At 50.3% G+C, this 21,715-nt stretch overlaps 1 protein-coding gene across 1 annotated transcript in view; it reads left to right on the top strand.

Annotated features, from left to right (window-relative positions):
- The first annotated feature begins 1,254 nt into the window (after positions 1-1,254).
- Positions 1,255-21,715, top strand: part of Adamts7 (ADAM metallopeptidase with thrombospondin type 1 motif 7) — a 42,180-nt gene continuing 21,719 nt past the window's right edge. The window contains exons 1-8 of the mRNA XM_055629758.1: positions 1,255-1,492; positions 11,807-12,162; positions 13,998-14,163; positions 14,694-14,872; positions 18,846-18,929; positions 19,181-19,305; positions 20,293-20,442; positions 21,556-21,702. Of these exons, the coding sequence (XP_055485733.1) occupies positions 1,423-1,492; positions 11,807-12,162; positions 13,998-14,163; positions 14,694-14,872; positions 18,846-18,929; positions 19,181-19,305; positions 20,293-20,442; positions 21,556-21,702 (1,277 nt within the window). The 5' untranslated portion in view covers positions 1,255-1,422. The remainder of the gene's footprint in view (positions 1,493-11,806; positions 12,163-13,997; positions 14,164-14,693; positions 14,873-18,845; positions 18,930-19,180; positions 19,306-20,292; positions 20,443-21,555; positions 21,703-21,715) is intronic.

The following is a 21,715-nucleotide window of genomic DNA, read 5'->3' on the forward strand; positions in this document are numbered from 1 at the left end:
GCAGGCACCTTTGTACTGGGCTGGAGATGCTAGGGAGGATGGGACAGCCTCAGTTGTTCCTGCCACTGAACAGCAAGACCAGCAGCTGCCAGAGGTGGGAAGAGATGGAAGTTCAAGCCGGAAGAGGCCCGAGGGAAGGGAAGTGACAAAGAGCAGCTTTTAGTCCTGAGGGACCGCACAGCCTCAGGTGGTCCTGTTCAGTTGCAGAAGCAACTGAAGTGGAGTCAGTGAAGGTGGCTGTGAAGAGAGCAGGTTGTTAAGCATTCATTACACAAGTCCCCTGGAGCACAAGAGAGCCTGAATGCAGAGACATGGAAGTGAGCTCCTAGGCATGAGAGAGAGACTTGTGGGCCCCTGTATACTTTGGTGGGCTACACAAGGGGTGGTCAAGAGGAGAAGTAGTCCATCACTCTCAGGGAAGGCTCTGTATGTGTGTGTGTGTATGTGAATGTTCTCCTGAGTCTGCTCCTGGAAGTATAGACTAAAGGGGGCGTTAGGGCCTCCACAGGGACAGAGACAGTCTGGTTTTGGGTTGGCTGCCCTCCAAAATGCCAGAGCCCCTTCTGAAAGTCTGTGGGCACCATCTTGGCCCACCGGGATTTCCAGGCTGCAGTCTGAACTCTGTGCTGATTGCAGGGGAACAGACATTGGAACGCAGCTGGAGACAAGGAATCTGAGGACTCTACCTCCAGTGAGAAAGTGCTCCTCAGCCTAGGAGGGCCCAGGCCTTTCTCCTGGGTTGACTTTGGTCTCAAATCTCCCTTCCCACTGTGAGATCTCATTCCCTTGAGAGGTTTCCAGGTTTCCTTCTCTGAAGGGCAGGCCTGCTTCTCCTGGGGAACATACACAAGCACCGTTGCTTCTCCTGAAGCACAGGACAAGAAACTGCAGTAACTCCAGATTCTCTGGGGAACATGAGAGGGTATAGGCGGCCTGGGCCTGCTCCACCGCCAGGGGACGCCTGCAGCCCTGCGGGCGGTCAGGAGCCTGAGTTGGTAGGGTGGGGACTGCGGGCGGGGTCCTCCTATTCCACCCTGCTAGAGGTGGCCGGCCCGCAGGGGATCGGAGGCCTGGAGGGGGCGGGGCGAGGCCAGTGGGGGCGGGGGCAGAAGCCCGCCGGGCGGGGCTGGGGTGGGCGCCCTGCTCCCCGTCCCTCCCTCCTTCCTTTTCTTTCTTTCTTTCTTTCTTTCTCGGCTTCTCGCTCTCTTTCTTTGCCTCGGCAGCTGGCCGAGGGGGCGGGCCTTGCAGTCTTTGTTGCCGGAGGAGCGAGTGCAGCTGCCCGCCGGCCAGAGTCGGGACCTGGACCTTGGGAACTGCCTGCGGCCAGGCATGTCCTGAGTCGGACCCAGGCCCAGCTGAGACTCAAAAGCGACGGACGAAGGAGTGCGCCAAGAGTCGTCCAGCGGCCACCCGGCTCTGGCCATGCACCGAAGTCCGAGTCTCCTCCTGATCCTGTGCGCTCTGGTGCCCGATGTCCCGGGACCTGCATCAGGTGGGTGGATGAGCCTCTGGGACCTGCATGACCTTGCCACCCTCCTCGCATTCCCAGACGCTTCTCTGTGCACCCCGCGCTGGAAAGGCTCCGCCTGGGGTTAGGGACGGGTCAGGGTCGGGCTGGCAGCTGAGCGAAGTTGTACCCTTGGGGAGCCATCCTTCAGCTGACGGCTCAGCTGGCGGCTTCAGCTTCCCCGCCGCGCATGCAGCGCTGTGTGCACCTCTCCAGGGAGACCGCCCCTCCGAGGGGGCTGGACGGGTTCGTGTGGGACTCGCCTTCTCACCCTCTCCTTCGGGTGACTCTCCTGGAAAGCAAACTGGCCACGACACTGTTGGAGACCCAGCCAGCTCGCAGGTCTACTGGGGTCCGCCTAGCTTGACGGCGCGGGGGGTCTGGCTCTCCATCACCCTTGCATTTCCTGCCTCCCCCTCCCCCAAGTGTTCACGGCATAGGGAGGGGAATTGGGGGGCCGGAGCTTCTTCCTCCGCCCTGGGTTAACTCTCCCAGCCCCGCCCGGCCGGCCGGCCTCCGAAGAGCCTTTGGCGAGCGTCCAGGCTCTTGTTTGGCGGCGACCTGCGTTGCAGAGCGCTTCTGGAGAGTCCGGAGGAGCCGGCCTGGGAATAAGTGAGTCAGGGATGTGGGAGACCCCAGGTCCCGTGTTCAGGAAGCTCCAGGCCAGGTGGGAACTGGTCAAGTGTGAGGGTATTGTATCTTCAGGTGAGGGGTTCAAGGGTATGGAAGGGGTGAAGGGACTAGAGGGATGAATGAACTCTGGGTGGTTATGGATAGTGATCTCCAGGAAGATCTGCCCTGGGCTGGATTAGGCCACTTGCCTTCCTGGTGAAGACACTGTTGTGGTGCGCTGGTTGTCAGGAACATTTAAAACACCTAGGGGAATCGCCAAGGAGAGCAGCGTTTTGCAGTTGATCTAACAGTAACCTCCAGGAAGGCAGGGTGTGTGTGTGTGTGTGTGTGTGTGTGTGTGTGTGAAGAACATTTAGTGAGCACCTACCAGGACCCAGCCTTACTCATTCTTACTTCTCATCATTTGTTATTAAAGCCTGCAAGGCGCTGGCATATATAAAAAAGTTCTTCTGTGGGTGAGGAAACAGGTTCCAGAGACTAGCGTCAATTGTCAAAAAAGCAGTGGAAAGAGGGAGCAGAAACAGCCCCTGTGCCTGGACCCTTAGAAAGCGTGTGTGTTCCGGGAGAGGTCTGTCTTTTAAGATTTCTTTCTTTTTTTTTTTTTTTTTTTTAATGAGGACTGAAGTCCTGAAGATCAGTTGCCTGTTGCTGGGCAGTAACTGCGATGTAGTGGCCATTATCTTTATTACTCGGCCAGACAGACTCCGCAGGATTTTGCTTGTCTTTGATGAGTCCTGCTGTTTGGACTTGTTGCCTGGGGTGGCGGCAGGCCAGCCACCTTCCCTGCACGAATATAGGCACTACTGCCCACCAGGGTACAGTGTGTGTCCCTGGAATCCCTCTAGATATGTACTGTGGGGGCCTCCTGTTTCTGCTTTCAGGATTTCCAACTCTGAGGCAGTGGACCCCTTTGTGTTTTTTCTAAGCCTGAACTCTTACCACTGAATGGCACCTCAGAGAACGTGTCCTGGGTTCAGTTTTTAGGAAAATGCGTACTATTTTTTTTTTTTTTCTTCTCTCAAGGACTCTGGGGCTGCTGGGCCTAGTTATCACTGCCCTGTCCCCTCACCCAAACTGTATTTTCCTCTGCATTGCTGTGTGAGCCCTGTGTGACTTCTGCAGGTCATTTGAAGGGCTGGGTTGTAATTTAGGTTCTTGATAGTGAGGTGAGGGCTAGCACAAGATTGGCATTTCTCTGTCAGAAGCTCTGAAGTGAGAGTTGTCACCTAGGGGTGATATGCAGAGTCCTTATCACAGGAGTGTGGCAGGCTCTCATTCCTATCAAGGCAGAGCTGACCTGGCAGAACACTTTGCCCTGAGCCACCGCGTGAAATTCCAAGAGAATTTCAGCTCTGATGCTCTGCACCTATGGAGGTCTACATTGGCCGGATGTATTTGAACCTGCAATTATACTTTATTGCCACTAGATGGTGATGGTTTCAGCCTCCAAGGTCTCTTCCAGGATCTTCTGGTAAGCATTACTGAGAATTACCCACCTTTTAATTCACTGTGTTGATCTTTTGACATGGTTTCAGGCTAGGGAAATGACTCGGTTTACAAGGTGCATGCTGAGTAAACCTAAGGACCTGAGGTTTTCAATGGGCTGTCTCTGGCGACGATCTCTTCATCCCAGTCCATTCCAGCCTAAGGGGCATCTCCTTTTCTTGCTTGGACTTTCTCTAGACTGTGTTCAGCTCAGGGGCTGTGGGTACCAACCTCTCTATTTTGAGAGGAGGTAGTGTTTTTTTTTTTTTTTTTTTTTTTTTTGCGTTTCCCTGGACTTTGGAACACCAAATGCTCTCAAACAGTTAGTAGCCAAGGGCATATACCTAGGTGCCATGAACCCAGCATTTTGTAATAGAAATGAGCAAACAAAGATGGCGGAAAGACAGATTTGTTCAGAAACAATGGATTCTGGGCCTGTTTATTGCTTCTTCTACTTTGGTTAGAGATGAAGGTTTTGTTTTTGTTTTTCTCAATGAAAAAAAAAATGCATGCATGCTGCTACTAGGCAACCTAGCTATCCTCAGCCTCAGCGTTGGCAATAATAGTAAGTAGGGGGGACAGAGACAAATGGGAGCACACGTCCTCTGAAGAGGACTCACTGCCTTCCTCCACCCACTTTTAACAGGTAGGATTTTAGGTCTGATATGTGCAGACGACACAACTTCAAGGAAGGCTAGGAGCTGTAATTTTTGTGTAAGGATCATATAATTGTTAAACGCTGGAAATTGACTAATTTTTTTTTTAAACATTCACGCTAATAAATAGAAACAGGCCTGCAGTCTATGGTCATGGGGTAGGAGTCTCAAATACACTTATTAGGATGGTAGGGCAGCAAGCATGCTGGTCCCTGAAAGCACTCAGCTGGAACCCCAAGGAAGGAATGGTTATACAGCATATGCATCTTGGGACCTTAGAGCCCAAAACCTACAGAACAGTCCTGTGGGTCAGGTCCAAGGTGCTGTAGCTTTTCAAAGCTCTGTAGGTACCGCTGATGGTCATTCAGTTAAGTTCATTCCCGGAGGGAGATTTCCACACTTCCTCACAGTCCCTTTCCCTGAAGCTTTTGCTAAAAAGAAAATATGAGGCTTCCTCATCCTCATTCTTGGAGATGCTGATTCAGGGAGTCTGGGATGGGGCCTGGGAATTTGTTTTTAAGAAATTCTTGTCCAGGAAGTCTGGGAACTCTTTGCACTTCCCACCCCCGAAGTTCATTGATTGGAAAGACTTGCTCAGAGCCTCACAGCAATTTTCCTAGTTCACTCATCCCGTGACTCTTAGAGAAGGTACTTGCTGCCAGGGCAGCCGTAGGCAGAGGGCAGTGTTTTGAGCAGGGGCACGGCATTGGCACATGAGGGGCACTCTGGCAGTTCTGGCAGAGTGAGTTCTGGCAGTAGGCAGAGGGAGGGTTTGGTTCTGTAACATGGCCAACTTGGCAGGTGGCAGCAAAGAGAGTTCAGGATATATCTGCAGGACACTTGAACCAGAATATTACTGTGGGCCTGAGGGGTCACTACCATGAAGAGCGAGGTATCTCAGGAGTAGCACCAGGACTGGACAGAAACCTCAGTGAATCACAGCAGCAAGCTTCCCAGCTGCGCCTGGAGTCTAACTGCAGAGAGGGGAAGGGCTACGGGACAAAAGCAGGGGACTCGGAGCATCAGTATAGGTAGGTATGCAGAAGGTTTTGTTGTTGTTTTTGAGAGTGTCAGATTCCTCATGCAGCTAAGGATGGTCTTAGATTTCTGATCCTCACGCCTCTCCTTTCTGAATGATGGCATTACAGGGGTGTGCCAGCCATCACTTTTGCAAAGTTGGTGATTGCCCTTGGGGCTTCATATGTATGTGATGAGCTATACTCCTCTGAGATTTGTTTTGAATATTAGTTATGAACTTCTAGGAAACTTATCAAATCAAAATGCTTCATACTGATGCTAGGGAAAGGACAGATCTCTGAGAGCATAGACTGATGTTACTGAGGAGAAGCCATTTAGGAAAAGGGGTCAAGTCTCAGTCCCCTCACTCTTAGGGTGTGGCTTTAGCCTACTCTACCTATCTGAGCCCTCACTTGCTTCCTTACTTGGAAAACAATCTGTCACACCTTATTCTAAGTGCCCTAACCTGGAGTCTTCAGCCTAAGGGACCACAATCCCACACAGCTGTGAACCTGGAATGGAAAATACTACATCTATACTTTTTAAAACCTTAAGTGCTATTTAGTGTTTTTCTTTGATTATAAATATGACTAATATTTTTAAATTAAAATTTTATTTTTATATATTAATTATAGTTTATTCATTTTTGTATCCTAGCTGTAGCCCTTTCTCTCATTCCCTCCCCATCCCATCCTCCCTCTCTTATCTCCTCCCATGCCCCTCTCCAAATCCACTGATAGGGGAGGTTCTCCTCCTCTTCCCTCTGACCCTAGCTTATACAGTCTGATCAGGACTGGTTGCATTGTCCTCCTATGTAGCCTGGCAAGGCCGCACCCCCTCCGGGGGAGGTGATCAAAGAGCCAGCCACTGAGTTCATGTCAGAGACAGTCCCTGTTCCCCTTACCAGGGAACCCACTTGGATACTGAGCTGCCATGGGCTACATCTGTGCAGGGGTTCTAGGTGATATCCATGAATGGTCCTTGATTGGAGTATCAGTCTCAGAAAAGACCCCTGTGTCCAGATATTTTGGTTCTGTTGCTCTCCTTGTGGAGCTCCTCTCCTCTCCATGTCTTACTATCTCCCCCTTCTTTCCTAAGATTCCTTGCACTCTGCTCAAAGTTTGGTTATGAGTCTCAGAATCTGCTTTGATACCTGCTGGGTAGAGTCTTTCAGAAGCCCTTTGTGGTAGGCTCCTGTCCTGTTTCCTGTTTTCTCTTTCTTCCAATGTCCATCCTGTTTGTTTTTCTGAGTGAGGATTGATCATCTTACCCAGGGTCCTCCTTCTAGCTCAGCTTCTTTAGGTGTACATATTTTAGTATGTTTATCCTATATTATATATCTAATAGCTTCTTATACGTGAGTATATACCATGTGTGTCTTTCTGCTTCTGGGATACCTCACTCAGGATGATCTTCTCTAGATCCTACCATTTGCCTGCAAATCTCATGATTTCCTTATTTTTAATTGCTGAGCAGTATTCCATTGTGTAAATATACCACAATTTCTGTATCCATTCCTCTGTTGAGGGGCATTGGGTTTTTTTCCAGTTTCTGGCTATTATGAATAAAGCCACTATGAACATGGTTGAACAAATGTCCTTGTTGTGTACTTGAGCATATTTTGGATATATGCCTAGGAGTAGTATAGCTGGATCTTGAGGAAGTGCTATTCCTAATTGTCTGAGAAAGCACCAGATTTCCAGAGTGGTTGTACAAGTTTACATTCCCATCAGCAATGGAGGAGGGTTCCCTTTTTCCACATCCTCTCCAGCATGTATTGTCACTTGAGGTTTTGATCTTAGCCATTCTGATGGGTGTAAGGTGAAATCTCAGGGTTGTTTTGATTCGCATTTCCCTGATGACTAAGGATGTTGAGCATTTCTTTAAGTATTTCTCTGCCATTCTATGTTCTTCTACAGAGAATTCTTTGTTTAGCTCTGTACTCCATTTTTTAATTGGATTACTTGATTTGTTGTTTTTTAACTTCTTGAGTTCTTTATATATTCTGGATATTAGCCCTCTGTCAGATATAGGGTTGCTGAAAATTCTTTCCCAGTCTGTAGGCTGTATGATTAACATTTAACTTATAAAGTATGAATATTTAATTATGAACATTACTGTCTTAGTTAAGGTTTCTATTGCTGTGAGGAAACACCATGAGCAAAAAGCAAATTAGGGAGAAACAGGTTTATTTGGCTTACATTTCCATATTGCTGTTCATTATTGAAGGAAGTCAGGGCAGGAATTCAAATAGGGCAGGAACTTGGAGGCAGGAGCTGATGCAGATGCCATGGAAGGGTGCTCCTTACTGACTTGCTTCCCCTGGCTTGTTCAGCCTGCATTCTTAGAGAAGCCAGGATCATCAGCCCAGGGATGGAACCACAATAGACTGGGCCCTTACCCTTCCTCAATTGATCATTAATTGAGAAAATGCCTCACAGCTGGATCTCATGGAAGCATTTCCTCAGTGGAGCCTCCTTCCTCTCTGATGACTCTAGCTCACGTCAAGTTGACACAAAACCAGCCAGTACAATTACCACTGAATCCCAATATTACAAGCATGTGTGGATGCCGGAGGTTCACCTTGTGTTTCATCTTTAGGAATGTAATTCACCTCCATTGAGACAGTGTTTATCATTTGCTTGGGGCTGGCTGGCCATCAAATCCTAGGGATGCTCCTGTCTGCATCTCCAGTGCTGGGATTAGATGCATGCGTCGCTGGCTGGGTTTCTATGTGGGTTCTGGGGATTCAACTCATGCTTGTAAGAAAAACACTTTCTTGACTGAGCTATCTTCCTCAGGTCTACAAATAGTGTTTTGGGTTTTTTTTTTTTAACTTAAAAAATATTTGTTTTATTTGGTGTATGCTAAGAATGTATGTATGTGTATCACATGTGTGTAGAGATTGAGGAGGCCAGAAAAGGGTGTTGAATTCCCTGGATCTAGAGTCACAGGTGGTTGTGAGCTGCCATGTGTGCGCCCAGGAACTGAACCCAGGTTCTTTGCAAGAACAGTATATGCTTTTAACTGCAGAGCCTTCTCTCAAGCCCTACAAAGAGTTTTCTTGTCTCACTGATGCAGATACTTTGAAATAAGCCTTAATGATCATCGATGCTTCAAAATAGCCATAGTTGCTAACTTCGCTGTTAGACAATGTATCAAATCAGTGAATGACCACACGATTCTGCTCCACTTTCAAGGTTATTTTCATAGTTGTATTTTCATGCAGTAGACTTTTTTCTTGGTCTTCCTTGTATCTTAATGCATTTGCAGATGTTTTTTCTGAGAAGGGGCACATGGAAAACAAACAACATGAAGAATTGTTTTCCTTTCTGGACAATCTAAGAGGGTGAAAGACAGCGTGACTTTTAAACCCTAAGGGCTTGAGCAGCTGAGGTCTTCCAATTTTTGTTAGCTCAAGAACTTTTGCTTCACACAGACTCTTTTTTTCCTGGACTCACTTTGTAGACCAGGCTGGCCTTGAACCCACAGAGATCCTCCTGCCTCTGCCTCCTGGAGTGCTGGAATTACAGGATTGCACCACCTCATCCAGCCACACAGACTCTTTCAAAGAGAGAAGTCAATGGAGCTCCACTGAGACAGGGGTAGACAGGGAGTCCCATCTGGATGGTCCCGTTCCATCTGAGGAGGCCAGTGAACATTTGCATATCCCACGGGCATCTGAGGACATATTATAGTCCCCTAGGAGAGTAACAGTCCTAACAAAGTCTGCTGAGTCCAGTGGGCTGGGCATGCTGTGCGCAGGGTGGCTCAGCACATTCAGTCCTCAGAAGAGCCCCTGACATCTCAGTTCTACTGTTATTCCATTCTACACATCTATTCGACAATTACTTCCCGAAAAACAACCATGTTCCAAATACTTCCAGCACTTAAATTCTTCAACAAACAATATAAAATTTTTTACCTTCCTAGAAGTGACCCTGGGAGGAGAGAGGCAACAAAGGAACACATGATAAATATGTTAAGTGATGGGATGTGTCGTTGCTTCCGGTGGGGGCGGGAATAAGGCAGGGAAGGGTGACAGAGAAACCCAGTGAGTCACAAGTATTAAAATAACATGGCCAAGAGAGGCCTCACAGAGAGATGTTTGAACAAGGACTTTAAGGAGGCTGTCATGCTTGTACCATGTCAGAAACAGACACACTGCAAAAAGTTACATCCAATTGTTGGCTGTAACTCACTGAGTATTCCCTGTTTAAGTCACTTGCTTCTCATGGTCTTCAGCAAATGGGTTTGCTGTGTGTGTGTGTGTGTGTGTGTGTTGCAGACCTGTACTGGTTAATGTATGTGTGTGCACACTTGTATAGCCATGCATATAAAGGTCACAGGTATACTGTCTTCCCCTGATTGCACTCTACCTTAACTTTCGAGGCAGAGTTTTTCACTGAGCTTGAAGCTCAATGATTCACCTCGTCTGGCCAATGACCTGCAGGGACCTGCTTGTCCCCGTTCCTCAGAGTTGGGGGTTACAGGTGTATGCCATTGCACCCGGCTTTTCTTGGGGATCCAAACTCGAGTTCACACACTTGTACGGTAGTCTTCTTACCAAGTGAGACCACTTCTCTCTAAATGTATAGGTATGTGTGTGTATGTGTATCATGTATGTACATGTGTAGAAGTTGGATGGCAACTTCAGGGATCACCTTTCGGACTGTTGTCCGCCTCCTTTGGGATATGGTCTCTTGTTGACATGGACACTGATTCGGAAGCCAGTCTGAGGACCTGTCAGCCTGCCCGGTTCTAGGATTATAAGTACATGCACCACACCTGTTTTTTTAAACCTTGGTTCTGGGGATTGAACTCGGGTCCTTGTGTTTTCATGGCAATGCCCTTTACCAACTGAGTCATCCACCCCAGCCCCTAGTCTCATCTTTTTTTTTCCATTGTTTTTATTATTATTATAATTTATTATTTGTATCCTGGCTGTGGCCTCCTCCCTTGTCCCCTCCCACCCCCCTCTTTTCCTCTTCCCCCCATGAGCCTCCCTCAGTCCACTCATAGGGGAGGTCCTCCTCCTCTTCCATCTGACCCTAGTCTATCAGGTCTCATCAGGCCTGGCTGCGTTGTCTTCCTCTGTGGCCTGGCAAGGCTGCTCCCCCTGGGGGAGGTGATCACAGAACCAGCCACTGAGTTCCCCCAGTCTCATCTTCATTACTAATGTTAACTCTCCGATGGCACATTATGTGTCACAATAATTTATACATGTTGCAGAGTGGGTTAAAGAGGCAGCCAGCATCAAACAGGACCAAATAAGCGCTGTTCTGGGCTCAGAGTGAGCAAGTGCAGGTCAGATGAAGGTCCCTCCCCATGTCAGCTCTCCTGGACAAGGCTCATGATGAGTGACCTGGTGGTGGGCCAGCGTGCCTGCCTTGGGGCTCAATCTTGGGGCTCCTTTAAAGTTCGGGTTTGATCTAGTGTGACAAGCTCCAGGTCTGGTGTTACTGGTATTATTTTGATGTATTCACATATGTGTTTCCACATCCCTGCCCTCCACCCCCACCCCGAGACAGGGTTTCTCTGTGTAGTCTTGGCTGTCCTTTTGTAGACCATGCATGCTGTCCTCGAACTCACAGAGATCAGCCTGCCTCTGTTTCCCTGAGTGCTGGGATCATAGGCGTGCGCCACCATGCCCTGTCCCCATGTGTGTTTCTTTCTTGGCACAAATAAGTTAGTTATTGCCCTGGCAATAGCAATTGTTCCCTTGAATAAACAGGAGGTGGAGTCATTCTACCCTGACACTTGTACTCAAAACAGTGTGACTTTTGGCGAAGACTGTTGGTCTGAGGACCAGATTCAGCTTGAAAGCTGCTGTTCTGACTGCATAGGACCTCAGAACAGAGCAGACCGAAGGTGATGGAAGACAGAGGGAAGGCCGTTCAGACACAGGGGACAGCTTTGCAAAATCTTGAGCATGCACATCTGGCACGCTGAGGGCCATCAAGAGGCTGGGAGTCCAGCTGAGGGAAGTAAGGAGTAGCTGGACATGACGGTGGAGAAGTCTCCTGCCTAGGGCCTGATGTGCCACGGCTATAACGTTGTGCTGTGTCCTCAGTGAGACGGGAGCAGCTGCAGTATCGTGAGCAGAGTGAAACCATGGGTCCTTCTGGTTGCCGTGTTGAAAATAAGTTGACAGAGGGCTCCTGAGGTGTAAGTCCAGAGATAGATGGATTAAGGGCTTCCTGTAGGAAGTCAGATGGAGAAACTGAGGCATGGAGTGATGAAACAGCAAAGCTGGCAAAAAGCATGGGGAGGAGTTCGGTTTTGTTTCTCTGAGACAGGATATTGTTACATAGTGGGGGCTACCCTGCTACTTTATATGCGATCTCAGTCTCCAAAAACTCCTGAGTGCTGGCCTTACAAGCCTGCCTCACCACGCTTTGCCACGGTTGGGATTTGAATCTAGGCATTCTGTCATCTTCTCTAGTTCCTGGGGATGGTCTAGAACCCCGAGTCTGCCTCGGACCTAAATGCCGCATTCTCTCTGCAGGTCTCGCAGCCGAGGGCCGAGCGGGTTTGGACATCGTTCACCCTGTGCGCGTGGACGCTGGAGGCTCCTTCCTGTCCTATGAGCTGTGGCCACGGGTGCTGCGCAAGCGCGATGTGTCTGCCACGAAGGCTTCGTCTACTTTCTATCAGCTGCAGTACCAAGGGCGGGAGCTACTCTTCAACATGACCACCAACCCTTATCTCCTGGCACCCGGCTTTGTGAGTGAGATCCGGCGCCGCAACAGCCTAGGCCACATGCACATCCGAACCCAGGCCCCAAACTGCCATTTGCTCGGTGATGTTCAGGACCCGGAGCTGGAAGGAGGCTTTGCAGCCATCAGCGCCTGTGACGGCCTAGTGAGTTCTCTGGGATGCATGTGTGGAGAGCCTGAGGTTGGAGTGACATTGACTTTGCGTGGTGGCTTTGCTCAATATACTTATCCTCTGTCAGCGTCTGTGTTCATGAAGGAAACAGAAGTGACAGTGCAGACCTCTTTGCTCTGAAGGACAGAAAGCTTGAAAGTTTTATGTGAGCCAGAATCCTTTGGCTTTGGTTTTTATCAAGGTTGGGGCAACTCACTCTGTAGATCAGGTTGTACTTGAACTCAGAGATTCTCCTGCCTCTGCCTGGGATTAAAGGCGGGTACTGCTATGGCTTGGCTCTCCACACTCCCCCTGCCCCAACCAAGTTCTTGAACTTCTGAAAATGTCCTGGTTATGATAGGAGCTGCTACTCCAAAGGCCCCACATGGAGCAGAGCTTGCAGAGGCTGAGTAAGCAGCTGGCCTCTTTTCCCCTGGGGTGTCACTTATGACCAATTATCTGCAGACTCACTTTGAGCCTCTTGCCTTTTAGCCTTGCAGCCCAGACCAGACCAGAGATTCCCCCAAATCCCTCTCTTCCTATCTTTGCAAGCCTCTAAGGCAGTTCTGCCACCACCCACAGCCCTAACTGCCCATGGGATTCTACTATCAAAGGCTAAAGCAGCAGCATTCACTCCAGGCAGCATTCGCCTGCTTTCTGCACTTTCAAGTGCCCCAGAGGGTGTATGGCAGATACGGGGGTGTGCATACACAGATACCCACTGCTTCCAAAGGGCTCTCAGCCAAAATGGCTCAGGTGAAAACCATGGGACCAGCAACAGGCAGCACGCACTATCGAGTGGGACAGTGCCTAGGCCTGAGAGGCCCATCTGTGCGTTAACAGGTTCTGGTTTAGGAGCCTGTGCCTGCTTCTTAGGTGCAGTTCCTCTCATTAAGCCTGCATGGCAGCTGAGCAGAAGAGATCGCCTTCCCATTCTACAGACGAGAAAACAGGCTCGAGAAGACCTTGCCTAAGGTCACCAATCATTCAGGGATGGAGGCTGAGTCAAAGCCCCATCTGTGGTCCCTAAAGCAGGTATACTTTATAGCCCTCTGGGCTTCTTGACTCCGTGTGACCCAAAGGGTCTAATTGATGGTAGTGGGAAAGTCTTAAGGAGGTGACACCTTCTCTATTGGGGTCTCGAGCTTGCTTGGGAGGTGGTGGGCTGCCTGAATGCTTCGCATGATCCTCCATTCTCTGAATTCTGTGCCAGGCAGATGTGCCCAAAGCGCTGCTGCCAGCTTCCCTTCTTCTCTGTCCAGCTATGGACCCAAGAAGCAGGATATCTTGGTGGTCATGGCAACTGGGTGGCTTGGGTGTGACAGAGCTGCTTTTGGGGTGATTCATCTCCTCAGGGAGACTGAAGAGGTCAATGAGAAGCAGTGGCCAGATGGGAGGGGGGCATGGTGGCCTGAGAAGCCTGGCAGGCAAAGGAGATGCAAAACACCCCGGGGGCCTGGCAGTGGCCACCAGACAGGAGGGCTGTCTGGGACTGTGTAACATGTCATTTCATCACATTCTGATGCAGACCTCTTTCTCCCTTCTGATAGTGTGTGTGTGTGTGTGTGTGTGTGTGTGTGTGTGTGTGTACAGAATCCTTGGAGATGTTTCAAGAAGCTTTTAGAAAGTTCCAGAGCTTTGCTTTGAAGTCTTTGTCTGTGTCGAATGCCAAGGATAGAATTAGCAACAGTCCAGAAGGAGAGTTTCGCCCTTTCTGTCTGCCTTGGGTTCAGATTGGGAAGGTGGAGCTCAGCTGGCTAGGGCAGGGGTACTCAGAAAACCAACCATGTGCCAGCCCTCCTCCTTTGACCCTGGTCAATCTTCCCCAGAGAGGTGTGTTCCAGCTCTCTAATGAGGACTACTTCATCGAGCCTCTGAACGGAGTGCCAGCTCAGCCTGGACATGCCCAGCCGCATGTGGTGTACAAGCATCAGGACCCTGGACGACGGGCCCAGCAGGGTGACTCAAGGGCTCCAGGCACCTGTGGGGTGCAAGGTATGGACCTCCATGTGCAGCTGTGGCGAGGGACCACCTGGAGACACACCCCTTTTTAGAAGCCTCCCTCAGCGCCCTCATGCCCAGCTCCCTTGGACTAGAACAATTTCGTGCTTGGGGGTCGTCACACCATGAGCAACTATATTAAAGGGTCACAGAATTAGCAAGCTTGAAGAATCACTGGACTAGAGAGACACAGACATTCACCATACAAACCCCCATAGCCTTTGATATTCCATTAACATGTGGAGTGGGCCTGGACTGTCCCTCCTGCTGCTACTTACCTCCCTTGTCTACTCTGACAGGTCATCTTCCTCTGCTGGCTCTACATAATGCTTATGAGGTTTCTGACTCCCTCAGTCATTCTTCCTCAAGTGGCTGGGCTGCCCATAGCCAATTCCAACAAGGATACTAATGAGGAGCCTCCTGCCTCTTTCTCCTGCTTCTACTCCAGACTAACCATCCTGTGTTATTGGGACCTCCCAGCTCAGTACCCGGGGGATCTCACCCAATCCATCTCTGCCCCACAGTGTCCTCAGAGCTAGAGCACAGGCGGGAACGTTGGCAAGAGCGGCATCAGAAGCGGAGGCAGCAGCGATCAATCAGCAAAGAGAAGTGGGTGGAGACCCTGGTGGTGGCTGATGCCAAGATGGTAGAGTACCACGGACAGCCACAAGTGGAGAGCTATGTGCTGACGATCATGAACATGGTGAGGTTGCTACAGTTTCTACAGGGGTGGTCCGGGTGGCAGAGGAGGAGTCACTGCAACGGGACACAAAGGCTGATATGGGTAGGAATGCTGACAGGCTGGTTTCCAGATGGTGGGCCAGGCTCCAAGTATGAAGGAAGTCTCCAGGCTCCGAGTCTAGAGAGAAACAGGGCCCTGGTAGGATCCCTGGAAGGGTGCTGCAGTACAGAACACAGTTGTAGGGCTTTTGGGGCATGGAACTGAACTGTGCCTGCCCTTCCCTTGCTCCAGACCATACAGAGGGCAGAGCCACCCTGCTGGGAGGGGTGAATAAAGGCTGGGACCACCCTCGTCCTGTGTCTTCCTAAGGGCACATGGTCTTGTTGGTTCATATGTTATTCCCTGAATGAGCCTCTCCCTACTTTATGTCAGGATCTGTGCTAATGGCTGGGGACATGCACACCCCATTAGACTAGCCTGACCTGAGATATCTACATGCCTTTGAGCTGGAAATAGCTGCTCAGTCTTGGGGTCTACTAGCTGGTGACCTTGGGCAGGTCTGTGAGCTGAGGTGGACAGTAACACTCTGTGGGCTGGACCCATTGCTCTTGACTCCATCTGACAGTTGAAATGACAGAGGCCTTGGGAGATATGGACTTAGCAAGTTGTCTTAGGGTTTTATTGCTATGAAAAGACACCATGACCATGGCAACTTTTTTTAATTAATTTATTCATTTACTATATATCTCAAATATAGCCCCCCTCTCTTCTCCTCCCAGCCCTGCCCTCTCTCTCTCTTCCCTCATCCCCCTCCCCTATTCTTCAGAAAAGGAAAGGCCCCTCCCCCACTCTAATTCATCAAGTTGCACTGCATCTGGATTAAGCTTAACCTCTTTTCCTGTTGCCTGGGGAGGTAGCCTTTCCAGTGTGAGTGATCAAAATGCATGAAACAGGGTCCATATCAGAGTCAACCCTGGCTCTTGTTACTAGGGAACCCACATGAAGACTGAGCTGCCCATTGGCTATATCTGTGTAGGGGGCCTAGGTCCCGTCTATGTGTGGTCCTTGGTTGGTGCTTCCGTCTCCATAAGCCCCTCTGGGCCCTGGTTAGTTGGCTCTGTTGGTCTTTTTGTGGAGCTCCTGTCACCTCCAGGTCCTTCTATCCTGCCCCCCACTTTTCCACAAGATTTCATATGCTTTGCTCAATGTTTGGCTGAAGCTCTCCACATCTGTTTCAATCTGCTGCTGGGTGGAGCCTCTCAGAGGACAGCTATGTTAGGCTCCTGTCTGCGAGCATAGCAGAATAGTATCAAGGGTTGGCTTTCTCCCATGGGGTGGGTCTCAGGTTGAACCAGTCATTGGTTGGACATTTTCCCATTTTAATAGTGGGAAGCATGGTAGTATGCAGGCAGACATGGTGCTGGAGAGGAGTTCTGCATGTGGATCTGCAGGCAGCCACTAGGCATGGCTTGTTCATCTGAAACCTCAAAGCCCATCCCCAGTGACATGGCTTCTTCCAACAAAGGCCACATCTCCTAATAGTGTCACCCCCTATGGATGGGGGCAATTTTCATTCAAGCCACCACACAAGTCAAAGCCAGATAAAGTAGAACAAGGCAATCTGGGTCTCCAAAGGCCCACCCAGCAGGGAAATGTGATTCCCCCACCTCTCACCCACATGCTGACAATAGAGTCAGGGCCTCCTTCCCAGACCCCTCCTTCAGGGGCAAGTAGGAACCTGCAGGCCACCAGGCTAATCCTTGCTGCCTCGCAAGAGAAAGGATATCTGCACTGCTCTGTCTGTCCCCGAGGCCTGGGCTCCCTTGCACCCACCTTAGGAAAAATGCCTCTGTGCTCAGCTAGGAGGTACGGCTGTGAGTCCAGGGCTCTAAAGAAGGGGCTCTAGCCATGGCTGATGTTTACCTGCTAACATCACAGTCCTGCTGCCTGAATCCTCATGAGCAAGCACAGTTATATGGGAGTCCCTCCTGGATGTCATTGTTGCCTCCTTGCTGTTTAGGGAACAAAAAGTCTTGGAGGCCTTCTGCTTTGGTAGTATCACTCAAGCTTCTTTGCTGAGCCTGGTCTGCCTAGGGAGGTGGCCACTGTTCAGGCTGTAGGGGGCTGTTGCGGGATATCAGAGCTTGGCCTCTGGATGAGTGAGGAAGAGCAGGGCAGGGTTCTCAGCTCCGATGTCCTGTTGGTCTGAGTTCACCGCTTAAGAGTTCAGCTTGAAAGAGGCAGCAGCTTGGCTGGAACCCCCTACAGTTAGCAGGATTCATCTCACCTCACCTCTTCTGAGTCTCTTAGGGGTTCAAGACTTGTGCACAGTGAGACCCAACCGTGTACTTACCTGGCTCTGCCTGACATCCCTTGGGTGATTTAGGATCAGGCATTTTGCCCTGGGGCTCAGCAATTTCTATTGGAAAGAGGCGGGATTATTTTTTTTTTTAATTCCCCTGCAGGTGGTTAGGGAGCAGACATCCAGCCTGAATATGTAGTGATATAGCCCCTGGCATCACTTTATCTTCATCACTTCTGAATTTGAGAGGCCATCTATCCCCAACATTCTTCCTTTTAACTGGGAAGAGCAGGACCTCAGGGCTGAAAACCCTGCCTTGCTTTCCTCACATGTCCAGTGGCCAAAGACTGTCTAGGGCCCAAGGGATGGCTCAGTTGGCAAAGTACTGGCTATGAGCTCAAGTCCCAAAACACATATAAGAAAGCCAGATAAGGGACATGTGTTTGGAACCCTAGTGCCGGGAAGGCAGATCCATAGGGCTCACCACCTAGCCAGCGTAGACTAACCAGCAAGCTTCAGGTCAAAGAAGCAACTGCCTCAAACAAGACGTGGGCTGGAGAAAGAGAGAGCTTAGCGTGTAAAGGTGCTTGGCTGGAAAACCTGGGCATCTGAGTTTGATCTTCAGAACCTGGTGGAGGGAGAGAACTGAGGGACCCCTGAAGGTTGGCCTCTGACGGCCTCCTCACATAGGCATGCCACTCGAGTGTCCACATTCACACACTGTATATAAGCAGGCTAACAATAAATCAGATCAGACAAACAAGATAGTTTCTGAGGCATGGTATCCAAGGTTGACACCCTGACCTCCACAAAAACAAAACAAAACAAAACAAAATAAAAAAAAAAACAACATAAAAAACCACTCCCCCAAGAGTCTCTTCCTATTTAGATGATGATGATTATGATGATGATGATGATGATGATGATGATGATGATGATGATGATGATGATGATGATGATAATATAGTATTAGAAGCCACACCAACCTGCCATTTCTGCCCCCTGGGGACCTGACAACTGACCCCAGTTGTGATGTAGCCCCTGCCTTCCTGTGGGAGGTTTAAAGGAGCTGGTGGTTATTGGTATTCAGTTCTCTGCCCTCACCATCTTTGGGGGAGCTCTTTACAGCACCTCAGTAGCTGTGGGACCCCTGACAGATAGGAACATACCTGCCTTCATCACTCCAGAGCTACCACCCTCAGAAAGGACGAGGACACAGAATGGTGGGGACTCCATGCCTACACTGTCCCCACCTTGACTCTCAGGATCCATTCAGCTCTCCTCCTTGGGAAGGCTGGTCCTGGTTTCCCCAAGACAGAAAGAGAAGAGTCAGAGCAGCATTCAGAAGCAGCTGACATTCAGAGATCTGGACTGCTGTTTCCTTTGTTGGGAGGATGGGCGGACTCAATATTTGCAAGCAGATCTCAGGCTATTGCCCAGAGTCCCAGGAAGCAACCTGGAAGGCTTTTGGGTGTGATCTGTCACTGCTGGGTAGGGGCAGTGTGAGTGCAGGTGTGGAGACACAGGAGATGGTGCATACACGCCCATAGTAACGTGTGCAGCTGGTGTTCACCTGTGAGTGATCTTGGGTGTGACCGGATGTGCATACTCCCGGGTGGCTGGAGTGGGCACCTGGTTCCACTTCCTATATTCTAGCTGTAGCCTGATCCTCTCCCCCGCCCTCCTGGACAGGTGGCTGGACTGTTTCATGATCCAAGCATTGGGAACCGCATTCACATCACCATTGTGCGCCTTATCCTGCTGGAAGATGAGGAGGTGAGAGATCATACAGTCCCAAGCTGTCCTCAGTGATGGCCAGAGCTCTCCCGCCTGTGCCTTGAGTGCTTTATGTGGAAGGGCAAGCAGAGGCCTTCTTGACCTTGACACTCTCGTCTGACACCTCTGGCCCCTAAGACACTCTGTCAGGAGAGGGGTGGAGGCTGGGAGGTCTGAGGTCTGACTTCTGTATCGGTGTAGAGGCAAATTGGGCTTGTCCTCAGAGCTCGGTATACTCTTTGCACCTCCAGGAAGATCTGAAGATCACACACCATGCCGACAACACCCTGAGGAACTTCTGCAAGTGGCAGAAGAACATCAACATGAAGGGGGACAGCCACCCACAGCACCATGACACTGCCATCCTCCTCACCAGGTATCTCGCCAGGAAGGGCAGGAGGGCCTTAGACTTGAGGATTCTCATGGTATTGTCATAGGCAGAACAGAGACACCCTGCAGCTCCCCAAGCTCCCCATGGTAACACCTTGTCCAGTGAAGTTCAGATGACCCAAGCAGGAATCGGATAGAGGTGCAACGAAAGGCGTGTTCAGGACTCATCTGCATGCATGTATGTGTGGTGTGAGAGGTGTGAGAGGTGTGAGTGGCGTGTGTGTGTGTGTGTGTGTGTGTGTGTGTGTGTGTGTGTGTGTATGTGTGTGAATGGTGTATGCTCTATGTGCTGTATGTATGTGGACTGTATATGTTTACTCGTTGTGTGTGGAGTATGTGTAGTGTGTATTGTATGTGTAGGGGGTGTGTGTGCAGTGTTGTGCTATTCAGTTAAATTGTGTAGGTTGGTGGACAAGAGTCTGGCCACCAGAATCACTCTCCTGTCACTTGTTTTCAGTTGTAGTTTCCTCCCTCTCTCCTACCTTCTGGGGCTCTATTTTATTTTTCCAACCTTTAAATGTTATATTTCCTTACATGTGTGTGTACGTGTATGTGTGCACGTGCTTGTCACAGTGCAGGTGTGGAGGTCAGAGGACAACTTGCAGACATTGTTTCTTGCCTCCCGTCATGTAGATTCCAGGGATCTAACTTAGGGCATCAGACTGGCCACAATGTCTTTACCCACTGAGCTATCTCTTTGGCTCAGAGTCTGTATCTTTGAGTTCCATCTTGGGCTGCGGCAGCTGGAAGGGTACCAAAATTGTTTGTTCTAGGCACACATCCCTTTCTCAGGTCCAAGTGAGTGTTGGGAAGGTTGTACGTGAACAAAAGCACCGCTTCTCAAATCATATGTGGGTGTGATGTCAGAGTGAAGAGAAGCGACACCCTCGCTTCCTGATCTGAGATGGCCTGGGATCCTCCCTGCTCCCTTGGATTGGACTCAGCCAGCCTGTGACCACTTCTTTCTTTGCAGGAAGGATTTGTGTGCCGCCATGAACCACCCCTGTGAAACCCTGGGTCTGTCTCACGTGGCTGGCATGTGCCACCCGCAGCTCAGCTGTAGTGTCAGTGAGGATACCGGCCTGCCGCTGGCCTTCACTGTGGCCCATGAGCTAGGACACAGGTAATTCACCTGCTCTCACTGCTGGTTAGGAACCTGACTTTTCCTTTCCACTCTTGGGCACCAGCCAGCGGGGCTCATGGGTCATGAAACCCAAGGGAGTGAGTAAAACAGTTGGAGATGGCAGTCCCAACCACAAGGCCACAGCACTGTCCTTGTCCCTCAGCAAGACTGTCCCCGTGTAAGGGGGAGAGAGGACTGATGGGGCGCCACTGAGACCCATGAGCAGTGTCATGTGGGAGGAGTGGGTATGGCCAGTCAGCGTATGGCGCTTCGGTCACCTGCTTTATTGCTCTCAGTGTTGGCACCTTTTACTCCTCCATTTCCACCTGATTTGTGACCCTGGGCAAGTGCCATGTTCTTTCTGGGCCCAGAGGGGGTTGGATGCAGTGATGCCACCTCTGCCTGTGGCCTGTGCCCTTTGCCACCTATGCCTGGTTAGTTGGTGACTTGATTGTGCAGAATTGCATGTCACGGCGGGCTCCCAGCGAGCTCTGTGAGCCAGAGGGTTTGGGCTGCGTGACAGCTATGCCTGTGTTGGTGACCCCAGTCCTCCCATGTCCTGGCTGTGTTACTCTGGCTGGTTCCTTGGCTTCTTTGAGGCTCTCCAAGGTATTGAGGACTGAGTGAGTTAGTAGTTGGTTCCATGCTTCCTGGTTCATGGCTGGTGCTCAGGAACATTTTCTTGAGCCCTTCCCAAGGATGACCTCTTGATACCTTCTGGGGAGGTGGTAGCTTAGACCTCTTAACTCAGGTTCACATCCTGAAGTCATCTCCAGCCAGTGAGGATGTAGGGTCACAATAGACTCCCATCTGTGTGTCCTGGAATAGCTCTGGGCACAAGGATGGGGTTGTGAGGGTCTCAAAACAGGTACATTTCAGGCTCAGCCTGGTACATGTAGATGGGAAACCCAGAGAACGCTGCTGTCATCCCCACATTGTGTGTTATGGAAACTAAGGCTCAGAGATGATGTGAGGCTTTCTCAAGGCCACACACCTTTAGGTGACAGAGCTATCCCTGGGAATTGGGACTGTACCCCTTGCAGGCCTCCACGGGAAGGGGGCCTGGGGGCCTCCTGCTGCTCACCTGCCCCTGGGGCCTGTGCTCTCACGCAGTTTTGGCATTCAGCATGACGGCAGCGGCAATGACTGTGAGTCCATTGGGAAACGGCCTTTCATCATGTCTCCACAGCTCCTGTATGACAGAGGCATTCCCCTCATCTGGTCCCGCTGCAGCCGCGAGTACATCACCAGGTTTCTCGAGTAAGTCCCTCCC

The sequence above is a fragment of the Psammomys obesus genome, unplaced genomic scaffold (assembly GCF_907164565.1).
Source record: "Psammomys obesus unplaced genomic scaffold, mPsaObe1.curated_primary_1811, whole genome shotgun sequence".
Taxonomy (NCBI): Eukaryota; Metazoa; Chordata; class Mammalia; order Rodentia; family Muridae; genus Psammomys; species Psammomys obesus.